General features: G+C 33.9%; 3 protein-coding genes across 6 annotated transcripts; 1 reads left to right on the top strand and 2 right to left on the bottom strand.

Annotated features, from left to right (window-relative positions):
- The first annotated feature begins 1089 nt into the window (after positions 1 to 1089).
- LOC111303569 (NDR1/HIN1-like protein 13) lies at positions 1090 to 2331 on the top strand. The gene is made up of 2 exons (XM_022899926.2): positions 1090 to 1230; positions 1382 to 2331. Exon 2 carries the CDS (start codon positions 1405 to 1407, stop codon positions 2185 to 2187), a length of 783 nt encoding a protein of 260 aa, XP_022755661.2. The 5' UTR covers positions 1090 to 1230; positions 1382 to 1404; the 3' UTR covers positions 2188 to 2331.
- Positions 2332 to 3140: 809 nt separating this feature from the next.
- Positions 3141 to 9961, bottom strand: LOC111303566 (nitrate regulatory gene2 protein-like). Of its 3 annotated transcripts, none has more exons than XM_022899918.2 (7): positions 9722 to 9961; positions 9299 to 9394; positions 7031 to 8201; positions 6547 to 6618; positions 5497 to 5711; positions 4697 to 4920; positions 3141 to 4329 (listed from the first exon to the last, which is right to left on the bottom strand). In XM_022899918.2, the coding sequence occupies exons 3-7, from the start codon at positions 8139 to 8141 to the stop codon at positions 3474 to 3476; spliced, it is 2478 nt and encodes an 825-aa protein (XP_022755653.2). In that variant the 5' UTR covers positions 8142 to 8201; positions 9299 to 9394; positions 9722 to 9961; the 3' UTR covers positions 3141 to 3473. The 3 variants fall into 3 exon arrangements, with proteins under 3 accessions (XP_022755653.2, XP_022755655.2, XP_022755654.2); XM_022899920.2 differs by having other exon boundaries at positions 9666 to 9961; XM_022899919.2 differs by lacking the exon at positions 9722 to 9961 and adding an exon at positions 9478 to 9562.
- Positions 9962 to 14497: 4536 nt separating this feature from the next.
- Positions 14498 to 16308, bottom strand: LOC111303573 (large ribosomal subunit protein eL30-like). Of its 2 annotated transcripts, XM_089742448.1 has the most exons (6): positions 16158 to 16308; positions 15966 to 16071; positions 15581 to 15682; positions 14929 to 14997; positions 14773 to 14839; positions 14498 to 14683 (listed from the first exon to the last, which is right to left on the bottom strand). In XM_089742448.1, exons 1-5 carry the CDS (start codon positions 16176 to 16178, stop codon positions 14799 to 14801), a joined length of 339 nt encoding a protein of 112 aa, XP_089598574.1. In that variant the 5' UTR covers positions 16179 to 16308; the 3' UTR covers positions 14498 to 14683; positions 14773 to 14798. The 2 variants fall into 2 exon arrangements, with proteins under 2 accessions (XP_089598574.1, XP_089598573.1); XM_089742447.1 differs by having other exon boundaries at positions 14498 to 14839.
- Positions 16309 to 17082: the final 774 nt, after the last annotated feature.

The raw sequence follows: 17082 nt of genomic DNA on the forward strand, positions 1-17082 counted from the left end.
TTGTTATTAAGAACTATCAAGGAATGTCCAAATGTAAATCCCATGATTAATTCTGCAAATCAACCCCCTAAAAAGAAGGTTTTAAAAATTGTAGATCTGTTTCATGTTTCATTTGTTGCTGACAAAGTGAAATTGCCAATTTATTATTGATCTTTCTCCTCGTGTTTTACTAGCGTTGTTTTGCATTATAATAGTGTTACTTTGTTTGTTGAATTTTTAAGAAAATTGCAACACGGGTTAAGAAAAGAGGGAGAGAGAGGTGGTGGGCTAATGATTTAAGTCTTCATTTGAGAATTCGATTGCATTGTTCCCATCGCATAAGATGTATTTTATGATTAAAACATTTATTTTTAATACGATGAGAGTTATATAAGTTATGTTTGGTATATAAAATGATGAATATAATAATATAATAATTATATTATGTTATATTTTAAAAAATAAAATTACAAAAATGATTAATTATTTTTTTTATATAAAATAATTTAATTTTCTCAAAATAAAGTTAATTCATAAGATTAAATTTACATATCTTATTATATTCTTAAATTTTATATTAATAATTTAAATTATATAATTTTGAGTAAAAATAATTTTGATTAATAAATAAATTATTTTATTTTAATCATTATACGGAATAAACATAAGATAAAATAATATTATTTTATTTATTTTATTTATAATATCATTTTATCATATTTTATTATAATTTTATATATCAAACATATATATGTATATATAACAAAAAAATCTTATTGGGTGGACATCAAAATCAGGCTAAAGGAAAATGTTGTGACAAAACCAGTTAAGATGGTAATTATACGCCAAAAGAAAAATGGAAAAGGGCCCAGTTCCAACCGGCCCCAATTTCAATTTTCCCACGCGGACAAAGGGATAAGCAACAAAAAAAACGCAACGGACAACCAGGCTCCTGAACGAGGCAGTTAGTTGACATTTTTTAAAAGCTGATTAGTTCTTCAATTGAGTTCTAATTTCTTGACAATCAGTGTCTGAACTGTCATTTCCATAGTATATATTTATGTGACCAAGCCCTTTGCTTTAGTCATTCACTCATTCTATATGGAACTCTTCAGACTCGTTCTTCTTTTTCTTCGTCTCCCAACAGCCATAGCCAGTATCGAGAAAACAAAAGCAAAAGATTGTTTTGGATTTCTCTTCGATTCTTGAAGAACCCATCTTTTTGTTTTCTGAAAGTTTCAGTTTTTCCAGGTATGTTCTTCCACCGTTATAGTTTCAGTTTTTCCAATGTTGCCAGGACAGGACACGACAAGACAAGACAGGGCCAAGGATTTACGCATACCCGGGCTTTGGTACTCTCTTAGACACTAACACGCTGGTTTCTCCCGTTTTCTTTTTGTAGTGAGCCACTGAGTTAACAGCACGATGGCCGAACGAGTCCACCCGAGTGACTCCCCACCTGCCACCAATGAACACTCGATGCCAAAACCAGCACCTCCGTCGCCAGAGAAACCTGTTCCACAACCTGGAACTTACGTCATCCAAGTCCCCAAGGACCAAATCTACCGCGTCCCTCCGCCGGAGAACGCACGCCGCTACGCTCATCTGTCAAAACGTAAGGCTCGGCGGAGCACCTGCCGCCGATGCTGTTTCTGCTTGTTGATCAGCATCCTCGTTCAACTCCTCGCCGCCGGTATTGTTGCCGCCGTGGTCTACTTCGTTTTCAAGCCTGAGTCCCCAAAATACTCCGTGGAGAGCGTGGCCATCAACGGGTTCAACCTGACGTCATCTTCTCCGCTCTCGCCAGAATTCGACGTCACTGTCCGGGCACACAACCCCAACGATAAAATCGGTATTTACTACGAGAAGGGCAGCTCCGTCATAGTTTACTACGAAGACATTAACATCGGTAACGGCGCGTTGCCGGCTTTTTACCAGCCAACGAAAAACGTAACGGTGTTTCAAATGGCTTTAAAGGGCTCCGGTATCGAACTAACCAACGCCGCGCTTACGACGCTTTCCGATGAGCAAAACAAAGGAGCGGTGCCTTTTACTTTGAAGCTGAGAGCGCCAGTTAAGATTAAAGTGGGATCCATTAAGACGTGGAAGATAACCGTTAAAGTGACGTGTAAGATAACGGTGGACAATTTAACGGCGGCGTCCAAGATTGTGTCAAAGAAGTGTGATTATGGAGTAGACATTTGGTAGCGTTTGGAGTACGGTTGAAAAGTTGGAGTGTTTGGTCGTGGAGATAGTGCTTCATGAATATAGTTTTCTTTTTTAACGTTTTGTGATTAATATGTCATTAGTTGTGATTAATATGTTCAGATTAAATTTTAAAAATTTATAATATTATATATTATTCAAAAAAATAAAATTAAATACAATTTGATACAAATCGATATCACTTCTAATTTCAATATATCATATTAATGTGAGAAATACACTCCTAAAATCATCAAAAAAATCAAGTTTATATAAAACTTGAGATGTAAAACTAAGTCCAGATTCAATATGATTTCGATTCTATCAGCTTTGACCGACTAAAACGATTTCGATGCCCTTCATAGACCAGTTCAAGGATTAGAAATCATTGTTTTTGGATTAAGTAAAATGCTTGACAAATGATTTCTTAGACAAGTATATTAGTGGTGGTTGCTATTTGCTTGTTAAATTCATCGTTCATTCAATGATCCAATAATTGTTGTTGCACAATTTGCATGAAAATGTACGACTTCTAGACCCATACTCACAAGAATCATTCCAAGAAAGTGAAATGTTTAGGAAAATAATTTCGTTTTTCATAAGCTCAGGAATTGGTCACAACTTGGACCAGTTCCAACAGTGAAAAAAAAGGTATTCATTAATGGCAGAAGGCAAGAAATAGAAAGGAGATTTAAACTAAAATGGTTTTAAGTCACCATCTAATACCTAACCTTATTGTCAGTTTGGGTTCAGATTGCCTGAGATTTCAAAGAAAACTTGATTAGACCTTCATCTTTTATGAACAATCTGAACCCAAACAGAACCCATATAAAACTGAGAAAGTGAGGTTTTGTTCTGATGTTGAGGGCTTTGGACTTTTCTATCCAGAAGATTTTCAAACAAATTTTCCAGTTTTCAGAAGCAGAAGCTACTGCTCACTGCCTTACCATGGATACTTCAACCAAAATGAGAATATACGGGTGAAAATATATCAAAGAAAGTGACTATACAAGTTTTATTTCATACCTCTACATACAGCTATGGCCTACAGATCACCCCGTTTATGGCATCCATTTTACAAAAGCTGAGCTTCTTTATTGACTTACTGAATGTAAAAGAAGGATATCTACCATATATCCCTTTATTCTGATCTCGATATAAAAATGCAGCATCATATGTGAAATGCTTCATTTGACAGATTTTTCTTAAACGCAATTGCCACGAATGCTTGACAAATTTATGTCTGTCTTCTGTAGAGCAACTCTTTTCCAGATAGAATAATTTTACACTTATGACTTCAGTTGATCCTTAGATGGATCGCCGCTTGGATTACCGCTGCTGCTTTGGTTATTGCTTTGATCGTTGCTCTGAACATTGCTTTCATCATTTCCAATCTCAGCTCCTTGAACAAGCATATCATACCTACGCTTCGCGTCTTGAATTTCCTTGTCAAGTTCTGCATACATCTTCACGGATTCTTCTGCAAAACTCTTCAATTGTCCAAGAAAGCAAACTAAGCTTGTCCCAAATGAATCCTTCAAAGCATCATTTCTGAACATGTTATATGCAGAATCACTGATGTTGTCATCTTTCCTTGATGCTGACATCCTCTCTTTCATAGCCTCATCTCTGGACATATTAATTGCAGAATCACCGTTGTCATCCTTCCCAGATGCTGAATACGGACGACTGGCATTCTTCCCCTCCTTTTCTTGTTGTGGTAAAAAGCCAGATGTATCAGCTGCCAAACATTTAATGGAGTCCGAGACATTCTTTAGAGCTGGCTCCAAATTATCAAGATTGTCGTACCAAACACCACATGTTACATATATTGGAGGGCCAAGTATTCTCAAAACAACTTGGGGGTCATCGTTTTTTCTCTTAGATCTCTTTAAAGATTTTTCTCCAATAGGAACACATTTCTCGAGCCAACTGTTTATGGCCTTTAGATAAGCTTTCTGGGCACCAAACCACTTTGCAAAACTTGAAGAGAGCGACCTTAGCTCATCTTCAAGATGAGCAGTGATCTGCCAATGTGATTCAGACAGTACAGAGATTTTCATGTTGCCAATCTTGTTTGCCACAGAGATAATTTCAAACTGACGCCTGTGACATTCAGACATCACTTCCCACATTCGACTCAACCTGTGTTGGCACAACAAGTGAAACGGATGATCTAGAAGAAGAATGTTTCAGATATGAGCACAAGCAAAACTATTTTAGTCAGTAAAAGTATGGCAGAAATGGCAAATAAAATCATCATAGACAAAGAAATTTATGCGTATAATTGTCATTTTATGGTTCATGGAAAAGTGGCCCATCTTGTTCTGGGAGAATAAAAGAGAATTATTTCTCCTCCCCTGCAAGCATGGAAGAGGTAAAAAACAGAAGGCAACAGGAAAGGGGGGGGGGGGGTGGGGGGAATAAAGCATAGCATATGACAAGCGGTTCCTTACTGTACTTATATGATGGGGATATAATTGTTGGAGGAAAAGCATTAATACAAACATACCCTTCAATCAACTCCTCAAGTTGTGGCTGCAGCTCATTGTCCCGTAATTCCTCAATCCTTTTTGATATTGAGTGAATTCTGTGGATTGCAACTCTAATTCTGGAGTGCAAATCCTTGATAACAGCTCGAGTCTTGTCAATTTTGCTTGAACTCTCTCCCCTTGACTCCATCTGTCTTAAGATTTTACATTTCAAGTCATACTCACTTCGGATTAACTCACTGGCCTGAGGTTATGAGAAATTACAAAATTATAAGCTTTCATTAATCATAAATTTTAATGCCTCCAATCAAATCACTGCTTGACTAGATAACATCAAAACTTCAAAAACTTACAGGTGCAAAATTGGAGAACTTTCAACTTTGAGAAACAACTTCAAACAAGTCACCACTAGACTCAAGTAGGAGTAAACTATTTGAAATCTAACTCTGAACCCAAGACAATATACGTTCCACATATAGGCAAACTCTGGAAACATAGGACCAACTACAAAAGCATTCATTTTCCAGGGATTTGAAGTTATATTCTTGAAAGGGTTCACTTATTAATGGTAATCTTTTAACAGCAGAAACATAAGTAGCACAGAACCACAAAACCAGTACTAAGCAACCACATTCTTCAACACAATCACTTCAATTCCTAGTCCATTTAACCTCCAAAACATTGAACTTATCTTGGAATATCCTATTTCGACTAAGCTGGACTCAAAAGGTCTAAACAGAAGGCATATAACCAGAAACAAAAACTTCTATGCAAATCTTTAAAGGAAAAGAAAAGCAACAGAAAAAAAAACAAATAATACCTTTACTTCATCGTAAAGCTTCCTCTCCCATGCATACAATCTATCCAAGGTTGAGGCATGACTGCCTGAAATCATGCAGGTATTAGAGAAAAGATTGTTGCTAAGGTCCTCAACATCATCCTTTGAGTTTAATCCCAGAGGATTCCCAGATGAAGATGATCGAGACGATGTTGTCCTATGCCATGTCAAGTATTTTACACCAGTTTGAGGAGGGTCTAAGTAAAGATAATAAAGGATTAGCAAAGGAATCAAAACTGAAAAATAAACTACAATCATTAAGAAGGTACCCATCATAAAACATTTGCACTAGATCTCACTATATACATTTTAAATTGAATAAGTTTGCTGATATTAAGATGCTACCACAGTTGCCACCTGCATGTTTTTATCGCTCATTCATTGTTTATGATAACAAGGATGGTATATTAGAAACATATTAGATTAAGCACCTATAATACCATATTAATTATATTCCCCATAAAAGGATTTGATAACACTATTGCCTTAAATATGTGAAATTTCCTGCTTATCCATTAATATAACTCCACTTTCCTCTACTTGCTGCACCATTAAATGCATAACTGTAACTTGCAAGTATTTTGTAGTAAAATATATGCATTAGAAAAAAAAAAAAAAAGCATCCCACGGTCTTACGGTCTCACTTTAAAAAGTTGGCAAAGCAGTCACTTCCAACTGCTAAAGTTTCATCATGCAATGGTTTCATGAAAAGATTTCAAGGCAATCACACATATTGTAAGTCATTTTATCATTCTTTCATTTTAATTTTTTTCTTCAAACAATTAATATTATTCATCCTCTCTTCCCACGTTACACTGTAATTTCAAGATATAATGATATATCCTTTGGTTAACTTTGCTCATAGCTTTATCTGCCAAGCATATGCCATTTGGTGCACAACATACCGACTCACTATCAAGACATGTATTTCATTAGAAAAAAAAGTGCATGGCACTACACTTTAAGGGAGCTCAAAATGCTTCAACACTGTCATGACTTATATCTAAGCTATAATGGGTTATGGAGATTTACCTTCTTTAACTTGGCTAGGATCTTCTCCACAAGAGAAACAGGCTCTGAAGAACGTGGATATTGTCAATCCACCTGAATGGTAGAAAGTTCTGTTAACAATAGCTTTCACCAACTCAGATCAATGTAAGAAATCTCAACTATTCCCCAAGGTCCTTCAATGAAACTGAATAAAATGGAAATTTCTCCCAAATCTCCATAAATTCAAAATTACTTTACCAAATTTTCACATATCAAGGTTACAATACATCCAAATGCATTCAATCCAATTCATTCTTTAATTGCTAATGCAGATAAAAGAAAACCAATATAAAAAACTGCAAAATACCATCATGCCCCTCCTCACTAACATTAACATACACCAGTTCTTAATTGAGCATAGCTGCCAACCCTTATGAGACATCAAACATACTAGAAAGCTGTTCTCTACGTGTGTGCGGAAGGGCATGCATATGAGAGTGAGAAAGGAAGTGAGTCTGGATCTCACCTTCTCTTCCTGGAAAAATAGGACGGAAATGCAACTTATTAGCTTCAAGCATCCTAGGAACTTCTTTCCCAGATTCAGAAGCTTTTATAAAGAGGAACTCAATGTCTTTCATAACAGAAGGGAAGTCTTTAGCGGCAACCTTGTTTTCAGAATCATCTTCTTTGACAGGTGTTTTCTTTATTTCAGTTAGAATAGAAACACTGGAGGGTGTACCTCCTAATGGCGACAAATCAGGAGAATTGCTCTTTTCCCCATTGAGGAAGTCAGTTTCTGAAGCTACACTACCAGCAGGAGGGACCATTGATGATGCTTTGCCTACGTTATGGTCATTTACTCTATTCAGGTTTTCAAAACTTCGAACTAGAGAATCTGTGGGAGGCTCATCATCGAATTCATCTTCTGAAGCCTGAGTTTCTTCTCTTTCATGTAAAGACACCCCCTCTTCATCTTCCAGCTCAGGAAGACCCTCCTCTTCCCTAAGTTGTCTTAAATGATCAACAGTTTCAGACCCTTGGTTCAATTCCTTCCCTTCTTGAAATGACAATTGATGGTCAATAGGATGCCAAAGACCAAAGAAATCCCATTGTGGAGTTCCTGAGGGAAAAGAAGAAGCTTCAAACGGTGATGATTCTGGTTTTTCAGTGGAACGAGGTGTGGTATTCTGTGGAGTACTTGATGAGGTTACCAATCTGATATCAGGTAGAGGGGGTTTCTCTTCAACTTTTTTTGAAGAAATAGCCCCAAATTTCATATGGTTTGCCTGAAAATGACTGGAAGTAGGAGGAGAAGGTGATGGAGAAAATGTTTCAGTTGCATCTACACGTTGAGAGAAAGATGGAGAAGAGTATGAAAACTGGGAAAGAGATTTCTCAGTTAAAGCTAGGGGCTCCGGTGTAGCATTAGTTGAAGTGTAAAGGGAAGAAACAGCTGGAGCTTCAAGCTCAACAAACTTCCTAAGAGCAGTTCCTGTACTTTTTAGTGTCTCAATATATGCAAAATGAGCAGCAGCCAGTGAGCATCTGCCATCAAGTGCCTGACGAACAAACTTCTTCCTTTCACGACATAACTGCAGGGCCTTATCCTCTTCTATTTTAGAGCCAGAGGCCCCCATATTTCTATCCTCTACAGACAGATACTCCTCTTAACAAGCAATCAGGACATAAGGATTCTCCTGAAATAAACCAAGCTCATGCACATCAAATAAACATCTAAAAACATGTTGCAATAGTTTGGAAGCATGTTTTCCAGAACCAAGATTGCATTTCCAAGATCTAATAGAAAATACTAAGCTAAACCTATCCAAAATCAAAGCTACTGTTATTGAAGCACATAATAAAGAAACGTTAAAACAAACTCAAGAAAAAATGGACTCAAAATTAAAATTTCAAAGATAAATACAGAAAGTGTCCATTTAATTCAAAATTCAAATTAAGACTGAATGCCGAGACTCCAAGATTTGTTCCAGCCGAGCATCTTGGATATTCACATGTGAATATCCAAATAAATGCATCTTCAGTATTTAATTAAAAAGCTGTCCAAATATAAGATTGCAGATTTAAGGTTTTAGATGTGCAATAATATCCAGTGGATTTCACAAATCATACAATGGGAAGCTTGATGCTAAAAATTATTGATTAACAACTAGTACTATAGATTACTTAACCAAACAAATTTGGGTGAGGGGAAGACAGAAAGTTAAGGCAAAAGATAATGCTAGAAGAACATGGAACAATAAACACCGACATTAACAAGAAGAAAAGAGAATACCAGTTCACAATTTAAGCTAATAGAGCAAGAGAAAGCAAGTGAATGAACATTGGATGGGAAAATATTTGAAGTACAATCTCGAACTCAAAACCTAAAATAAACCCACAACCTTTGAGTAAAAGTTAAAGAGCAAGTATGATTAAAGAATGCTCAGCTATCTTTAATTTTTCAGCACAAAGCAACATAATGAAGAAGCAAAATAAAAAACAAAAAGCTGCAAAGCTGCAAAGCTCAAAATTTTAAGGCAGAACAGGAAACCCAGAAAAGGGAAGGTAGGGAATCTATGTGGATATTCACGTGTGCATCTTTCAATACAAAACAGTATAATTATACCAACAATAGCGATCAAACAATATAATCTTAACATGATTAACTTCTCTTCAACTCAAAACATTTCCCAAAAAGTCATTTCTATATCCCAAAAGTTCCATCTTTGCTTGTCAAAGCTGTGAAACATAAAATAAAAGCAAATCTCAAAGAGAGAAGGAGAGATGAAAATACCTTGAATAGAAGAAAACCCAACTTGAGTGGCTCAAAATTGCAGCAGAAGAGAACAAAATTAAAAACCCAGAACACAGTAATAAGGTTAGATTCACCCTGAAAAAAGGGCAACAACAAAATAACAGTTAGAAGCAAAATTCATGAAAAAGCATCAATCTTTTGACAATAAAAAAGCTTACAAATTAATGAAAGAGAAAACCCAGATAAGGAAACCAATCAAAAACTCATCTTGCAAAGATTTAAAAAAAAAGAAAAAATCAATCAGAGCCAAATCGAGCAATTGGTAGTAAAAGCAGTTATCTTGAAGAAGAAAACAGCAAATTGATAAGAATAAAAGAAAAAAGGAATACAAATGACTGATGGAAACCTTGATATATGTTAATTAAAGAGATAAAATAGAAAAGAAAAGCTTGGATTTGATACCAGAGTCGTGTTCATATAGAAGAAGAGAGGATCATAGAAACAAGTTAAAGAAGAGAGAGCAGAGTAGAGCTTTCCCCTCTATAAACAAGTAAAGAAAAAAGGGTTAAGCTTTTAAGAGAGACAGTCACAGATAAGCCGTCTAAACAGTCATCAGAGAGGGAAAGAGAAGGCGAATCTGATGAAGGTTTTTGTGTTTTTTGTAAGAAGAATACAATGGCCGGTTACTTCCATGCAAAAGCCAAAAGGGCATTTGGAAAACAATGGCCCATCTATCACTCTCTGGACTGTGGTCCCCACTTCTACCCTTTCTCTCTCTACTGCAAGTTTTCCTCATTAAGGTTTTTCAGCCCATTAAAAACACAAATTTTTCGGTATCTTGTAACTTCATATAGATTCAAAACATATTGTTTTTGACAAGGAAAAAATCTGAAACTGAAAGTCTTTGTGCCATCATATCTCATCTTGTAAGGGTACTGTGCTAGCATTTGATCAAGAAAAACAGCTGGTTCCTACTGGAAACTTCAGAAAGATTAATTATCATGTATCATCATATAGCATCAAATCCACCATCCTGATTTTTTCATTAAAGTAAGGATTTTTGTTTTTTTTTTTTTTATGTGCAGGATGATGATAAAAGTGCCATAGGAAAAGAAGCATTTTCAGGGGGTTTTGGTTGGGAGAGAATAAAGTGGAGAGAATTAAAAAAGCTTGTTACAATGGAAAGATAAATAAGAAGAGCATCTTCTTTTTATAACTACTTTTAGAAACACTCCTAGTTGCCTCTTAAGACTACTTTAAGGGATTTGACTAATGCACTATAGAATACTACAAGCACTTAGTTTTTAATGGCCAAGTTTGACATTGAACCTCATCAACTATGGGTTCAAAAGTTTGAAACATGAAATATATATATATATATATAATTATATATCCATATATATATATATATATCCAAATTCATATTTAACAGATTTCGAACTCTCATGTATGGAGATGAATTATCTTTTTAATCTAAAAAAAGAAAAAATAAAAGGAAAAGAGATTGATTTATAGATATATTTAACAATTTCTTAATAATCCAAGCTAAAATGGAAATGCCAACTTGACAGTCCACACCAAAAACCATGTAATAAATTATTGGGAGGGGTAAGTCCCTGTTAGTTAGAATGTCAATTCTTGCTTTAAGAAAGGATGGCACTGCAGATCCAATCGTTTTTACTATAGATTCATAATTTTTTTTTAGTTCCTACAAGGTTTTTATTTGAAAAAACATTATAATATTTTGGCTACAAATATAAAAACATTTTATTTAGTATTATCTCTACTCTCGATGTTATAAACTTTATATTATAGTTTGAGTTATGTTGACTTGTCCCTAACATTTTTTTTTATTATTATTATTATTAACAGGTTGAATTTGATCTTTACTCCTTTGATATATACTATATAGTATAGTAGTTTAAAACACATAACATAGAGCAGGTTAAAGCTAAGTGGCCATGAGCTCAACTGTATTCACTTGAAAGTGAGTCAGGCAGCTCACTATTGCAGATGAAATTCAATTTAGATTAATGTTTATTTCTTTTTTATTTGGCTTTGGGAAAGTGACATATCAAGCCAAGACAAAATCACATGTTTAATAATGTCTTAGTGAATGAATCTTCCAAAATATGAATAAAATTAAGAACAAATGTCCATAAAAAAAATTTAGAAATAAATCCTGGCCATTCTAATATTACTTAAATTTTAACTTTTTTTATGTAAAAATTCAGGAGTAAGTAGATTATTCAATTTTTTAAATCAAAATAAAATATATCATATCTAATAATCTAAAAAATAATAATTATAAATTATGTATTCGAGATTACCTTAACAAGAGGTCACCGGTTGGACTCAAACTTAAAATTATTTATGTCAAAGAGAACAATCCTACCAATTTAAGTTTAATTAAATTTAGGTTGATGTAATATGAAAATTTTAGAACATTTAATTAAATTTAAATTCCTCTCACTAAAAGAGTTTAATTTTTCATTTTTAAGACATGATATATAATTATTAAAAATTTATTTATTTTTTTTTTGGTGAATTTTCATTGCAAAGGATAGATCTAGAGAATGAATATAAGGATAAAATTCATAAACATCAATGTTTTTTGGACCCACCATCAACTCTCCAAGTAGTTATCAATGCCCATTTTATTTTATGGACCCTACAAATCTGTACCATAATATATTTCATTGTAAATGTATCATTATGATCCATCCAAGTTTTTTTTATCATGATTAAGTTCAAATTCAATATTTTTTTGGTGTTAAAGATAATATGTAAGTAAGTAATTTACCATTTTGTTTTAGGAAATTTTTTTCTCATAATATTTCAAGCATCAAACAACTATATTCTTGAATTTTCATAAATATTTTCAGTTTCAGAAACTCTTCATAGGAAAATGCTTTGAGAAGTTCATACCAGATTCCAACCAACATTTCCCAAAGAAATATATAAGATTTTATATATTTTTCAGTTTAATTTATTATAATCTTAAGCTCTAATCTATTATTTTTTATATTGTAATAACTGTCTTGTAGGTTTCCCTTAAACTTTTTCTGGATCTAATAATTTGCTAGCATGTTGCAAGTTGCAACCCACATGAAAAGGTAAAAAAAGGTTAAATTTTATATTATTTCACCATTGACTTTGATAAACTAAATTGGTTACCAGAAAAAGTAAAGCAAAGAGGTTAAAAATGCATTTGAAGAAGATCAAGGATGTGATAAAAAAAATAGTAACACAATATAAAAGAAACCATAGTTTTTTTTTATTATTTAAAATTGCATGAATTTGAACCATGTTTAATGGAACTAAGAATTCAACATAGTTTGAACTTTAAAATCATAGTTAGTTTTAAATTTTACCAGGAATGTGTAGCAGAATCAGAGGAGGAAAGCAACAACTTATATTATTTACTGTCAGTGGAATCTTTGACATCTTCAGACCAGCAAATGTCTGACAACTTGCTACTCAGCACATGTCTTAATGTAATTCCTTTGTATTAGACTCTTAAATGTCTGTTAGTTACATTTACAAAGCTTCGTACAGAAATAGATAACAGGTTCATAACTATTTATGATAATAGAGATGAAATGGCACAGATTTGTAGATATATAGGTAGCTTGATCTTGATGCAACAGGGGCACAAGGAAATGACAAATGCCAATGACAATTGAATTTTGCAGATTGATGATAGAATAGAATATGGTTGGTGGTCAATTGTTAGAGGCCAGGGAAATTAAACATCTTCATCTAGCAAGTAAATACACAGTTGGGTTTCTTAGGAAAAATTAGCATTTGGCAGCCTCACTGGATACCAACCTGTTAAGCTACTGATTCCATCCTAAGATATCAAGCAATTGAATGCCAAAACATAATGAAACCCTTTTTTCTTCACAGAACATAAAACTGTTTCTTTTAATTAACCTTTTGCCTGATGTGCAAAATCAAATTGACAGTGGAGCAGCACTCTTCAAACTTTCCAACCATTTTAGTCACACACCACTAGGGCCAGCTTGGAAAGGTTGTCAATTTTAAGGTTGCAGCTGTTTAAAAAAGCTGCATATTTATGGTGGTAGGTAATACAGGAAACATACAGATAGCAGGGCTCTTTTTTGTGCCAAGAAAAGTTGATGAATATACTGAAAATCGGGTTAAAAAGAGGTGAACAAATGGAAAGAAAATAAAGGAGGAAATGAAAGGCTAAAAGCAAAAGGATTAAAAGTTAATGTTAATGGCATCAAATAAGTCGAGTCCACTGAGTTTTTCAAATCCTGAAGCCTTTTTTTATGCCAACTAATGAGGTTTTGGACTTATTTTGTTGTTTTCGGTACTTGGGTACGTGGGTCACTGCAAAGGAATCTATGCCTGTCACTTACACATGGTTGTTGCCAAATTCACATGGAAGCTAGCAAATAGAAGGAAAACCCCACTGAGCTTAGCATCAGGTTTATTGCACTTGGGAGGTGATCACAAATCGAGACATAGGCTAGAGCAATGCTCTTGCCTCTTTTGTTTCTGAAATCATAAGTACGCGCGCATATGCACGAATACATACATTTTATCTTTTATTTCTAAAATCATAAATACACACGTATATGCATATACACATACACTTGTTTTACAATATGTTTCTAAGAAGATAGACATCTATCAATGCTAGAATTCTCTAGTTCAGATTGGTGATTCATGAATTAGGATGTACAAAGTGCGACAATGGAGCCAAACCGACCACAAATTTGTTTGGTTCAATAATTGACATTTTTTTTTTCTTTATGCAGATCATGGATTGTCTTGACTAACAGTTTGGAAAGTTCATACTTATCAACCTGTTCACTGTGTTATTGGAGTTGACAGCCAAGCTTTAGGTTGAACGAATAAGCACGAAATACACCAACCATTCCAAACCCCAACGAGACATAAAGCTAGGTTAAACTTAGCTCAGAAAACGTTCATTGGCCCAAATCATTGTATGGGCTGAAAACCCCATTAATGTGCAGCCCAGTTCAAATCTTGTCACAATGAATGACAAATGAATTTCGCTTCCCATAAAGGATTAGGGTTCTTGAACGGAAAAATAACGAACCCTAAAACATTTTTCATGATTGTTTATTAAATTTAACAATGAAAAAAAAAAAAATCGAATATGTTAACAAATTGTTTGTAAACATTTTATTTCATTACACTTTCAAATATAAATAAATTCTATTATATTTGCAATCTATTAGCTGATTTAAAATCGAACTGCCTTTATAAATGAGTAAATGGACGGTAAGGGAGATCCAACAAGCAGATGAAAAAATAGAATTACAAGAAAAATATGGTAAAAGTAATGATCTTAAACGAAATCCACTCACAAAATCCCTAGAAAATGGGCCCATAACATCAGCATCCCACATCAAACATCCAGATGAGCTACAATGAAAGTTTTGAATGTCGGAGTAAGTTATCTTTAACATCAATGTTTCAAGATACCCAAAAACAGAAACTAAATCAGAACAAACCTAGGTAGTTATGTCATCTCCATAGCTTAGCGATCATCGGGCATGCTCTTGATAATATCAGAGTCACCTGAAAAACACAAGATATAACCACAATCAGAACAGTATACAGCTATAGAGTATGTAAATTCAACATGCTACCAACACCATTGCATATACCAGGGTCAATAATGCTGAGGCAGCACACTCTGAAATATTTGCCGCAAGCAGTGCCCAAGTCTACGTTGTCTGCAAAAGCAGAACACCCATATTTTTAAAAGGAATGATCCCCCAAAACAAAAATTGAATTACTAGAAAACTTTAAACAACAATGTTGTCATCCATTGATCAACACCAACCAGCATCAGAATTTACACATGAAAAACTAGAATAAAAGGGAAGTTAGTTTCCAACAAGGAATGCATCATAGACCATATCAATCAATTCAGTAAAGGAATTTTTTTTAATACTTGAGGCTACCGGGATTTGAACTCTTGTCACCGAAACTTTGAGTCCAGCACTCGGCACTTTCCAACAGGTTATATAACTGTTGGCAATTCATTAAAGGGATTTGACATTCAGGTTAGTTGTTCATTCTACTATTTCCATCAGCAAAATGCAATTCTCTCTAGCTTTCGCAAACAATCTTCAGATACAAGCTTCATTACTAATAACTAAAAGACCAAAGGGGGAGGGAGGGGGATGAATTGATCTTATCGATAATCTGTGAACTGAATATAAAATGGATTCAATTCAATGTGATACGAAAAACAATACAAGATACTAAGTACTCAAGCATGAAACAAGAACGTAATAGGGTTAAGGGACATACTTCCATTGTAGTGGTGAACTCCAACCTTGCACAACATAGCATAATACTCAATCTCCGACTTCCTGAGAGGAAGGCAGTTGGTGGCAATGATAATCAACTTACCTACAAAACATAAAAGATAAGAATCACTGTCTTCCAAAGCTCAATCAACATTATATCAGCACCACAAATGGAACAATCACACATCAAACAAAATCTACCAAAACCCCCTCCCATGGCCTTGTCCAAGCTGAGCTTACCATCCAAAACAAGAAAATAAAAAAATCCCATAATTTTTCATCTAAACCAGAAAACTAAAAAAGCCAGGATTATTCAAATCAACAACCAGGTAGCTCAAAGTTTCAGCAATGGCAGACAAATAAGCAGAGTTAAAAGAATCCCATACCTTTGGAGCTTCTGAGAGATTTGAGGACAGTTTTGTAACCCAAAGTGTATTTCCCACTCTTCACAACGAGAGCCAATCTGTTGTTAATGCTCTCATGGGTCTTCTTCTGCATTTCATCAAATACACCATTAACAACATAACCAGGAAGAAATAAGTGTAAATTTTCAAAATAAAAAAAAAAAAGGATTTTACGGTCTTCTTGGCGGCAACCATTGTCGTCGGAGGATGGGAGAACTCCGGTGAAGGGGGGGTAGCGAGTGACCGTGAAAGATACCAATGGTTCAACGCTAAAACGAAAGCCGACTCCACCTAACAAATATATTGATTCCTGATTCCAGGGTTTCTACTAGTGGCTTTGTGGGTTGGGTTTTGGGCTAAAAGAACAAAGAGAAGACAATGAAGAGGAAAAAGAACGGATTATATCCAACCCAAAACCCCTTGGAGCCCAATTACTATTGGACAGATGGCTTTGTTAACTTAAAAGACGATACAGTATATAAAAATTATAAAAAAAAAAAAATGAAAGTGGCTGGATTTAAAATTTTAATAAAAATTATATATAAATTTAACAAAATTTAAAAAATATATTTTATATTTATATAAATTGTGATATATAATTTTTATATAAAAATATAACATAAATAATCAAATTATTAATATTTTACGTGATATAAATATACAAATTAACCAATTTAAACAAACCACATAAGCATAATGTATATTTTGATTCAAAATCATTTTAATTTTCTTTCAAAAATATATTTTATTTCTTTATTTATTTATTTATTTTTAAATTAATAATTAAAAAGTTTGATGGCATTTAACATTTTTTTTTCTATGTATACTTTCTCTTCTTCAACGAAAGACTAGAATTTAACTTTCAATCTCCTTTCATCATTCTTTATTCTTATAACTTATTATTTGTACATTTTCAAGATATTAACTAAAGGGAAGATAACTTTGCAAAATTTCTTACAAAATTATTTAAAAAAAAAATCAAAGGAGGCACTTAATTTTTATTGAAAATTAAGGAATTTAAATTTTGTTTTCTAGCAATATTCCAAATTGCTAATGTTAGTATTTATCTTTAATTCTAGATAGGAATATAAAATATTAT

Source organism: Durio zibethinus, chromosome 13, assembly GCF_047325235.1.
Source record: "Durio zibethinus cultivar Kanyao isolate XHJ-2024 chromosome 13, ASM4732523v1, whole genome shotgun sequence".
Classification (NCBI taxonomy): Eukaryota; Viridiplantae; Streptophyta; class Magnoliopsida; order Malvales; family Malvaceae; genus Durio; species Durio zibethinus.

What these genes read in the sequence shown, in the direction of transcription:
- LOC111303569 (XM_022899926.2), top strand. Translation starts at nt 1,405, where the DNA reads ATGGCCGAACGAGTCCACCCGAGTGACTCCCCACCTGCCACCAATGAA.
- LOC111303566 (XM_022899918.2), bottom strand. Translation starts at nt 8,141, where the DNA reads ATGGGGGCCTCTGGCTCTAAAATAGAAGAGGATAAGGCCCTGCAGTTA. An exon ending in TATTTTTCCAGGAAGAGAAG is followed by an intron (nt 6,619 to 7,030) that starts GTGAGATCCAGA and finishes TCTACCATTCAG; the next exon opens with GTGGATTGACAATATCCACG. An exon ending in AGCTTTACGATGAAGTAAAG is followed by an intron (nt 4,921 to 5,496) that starts GTATTATTTGTT and finishes TCATAACCTCAG; the next exon opens with GCCAGTGAGTTAATCCGAAG.
- LOC111303573 (XM_089742448.1), bottom strand. Translation starts at nt 16,178, where the DNA reads ATGGTTGCCGCCAAGAAGACC. An exon ending in ATCTCTCAGAAGCTCCAAAG is followed by an intron (nt 15,683 to 15,965) that starts GTATGGGATTCT and finishes TATGTTTTGTAG; the next exon opens with GTAAGTTGATTATCATTGCC. An exon ending in AGTTCACCACTACAATGGAA is followed by an intron (nt 14,998 to 15,580) that starts GTATGTCCCTTA and finishes CTGCTTTTGCAG; the next exon opens with ACAACGTAGACTTGGGCACT.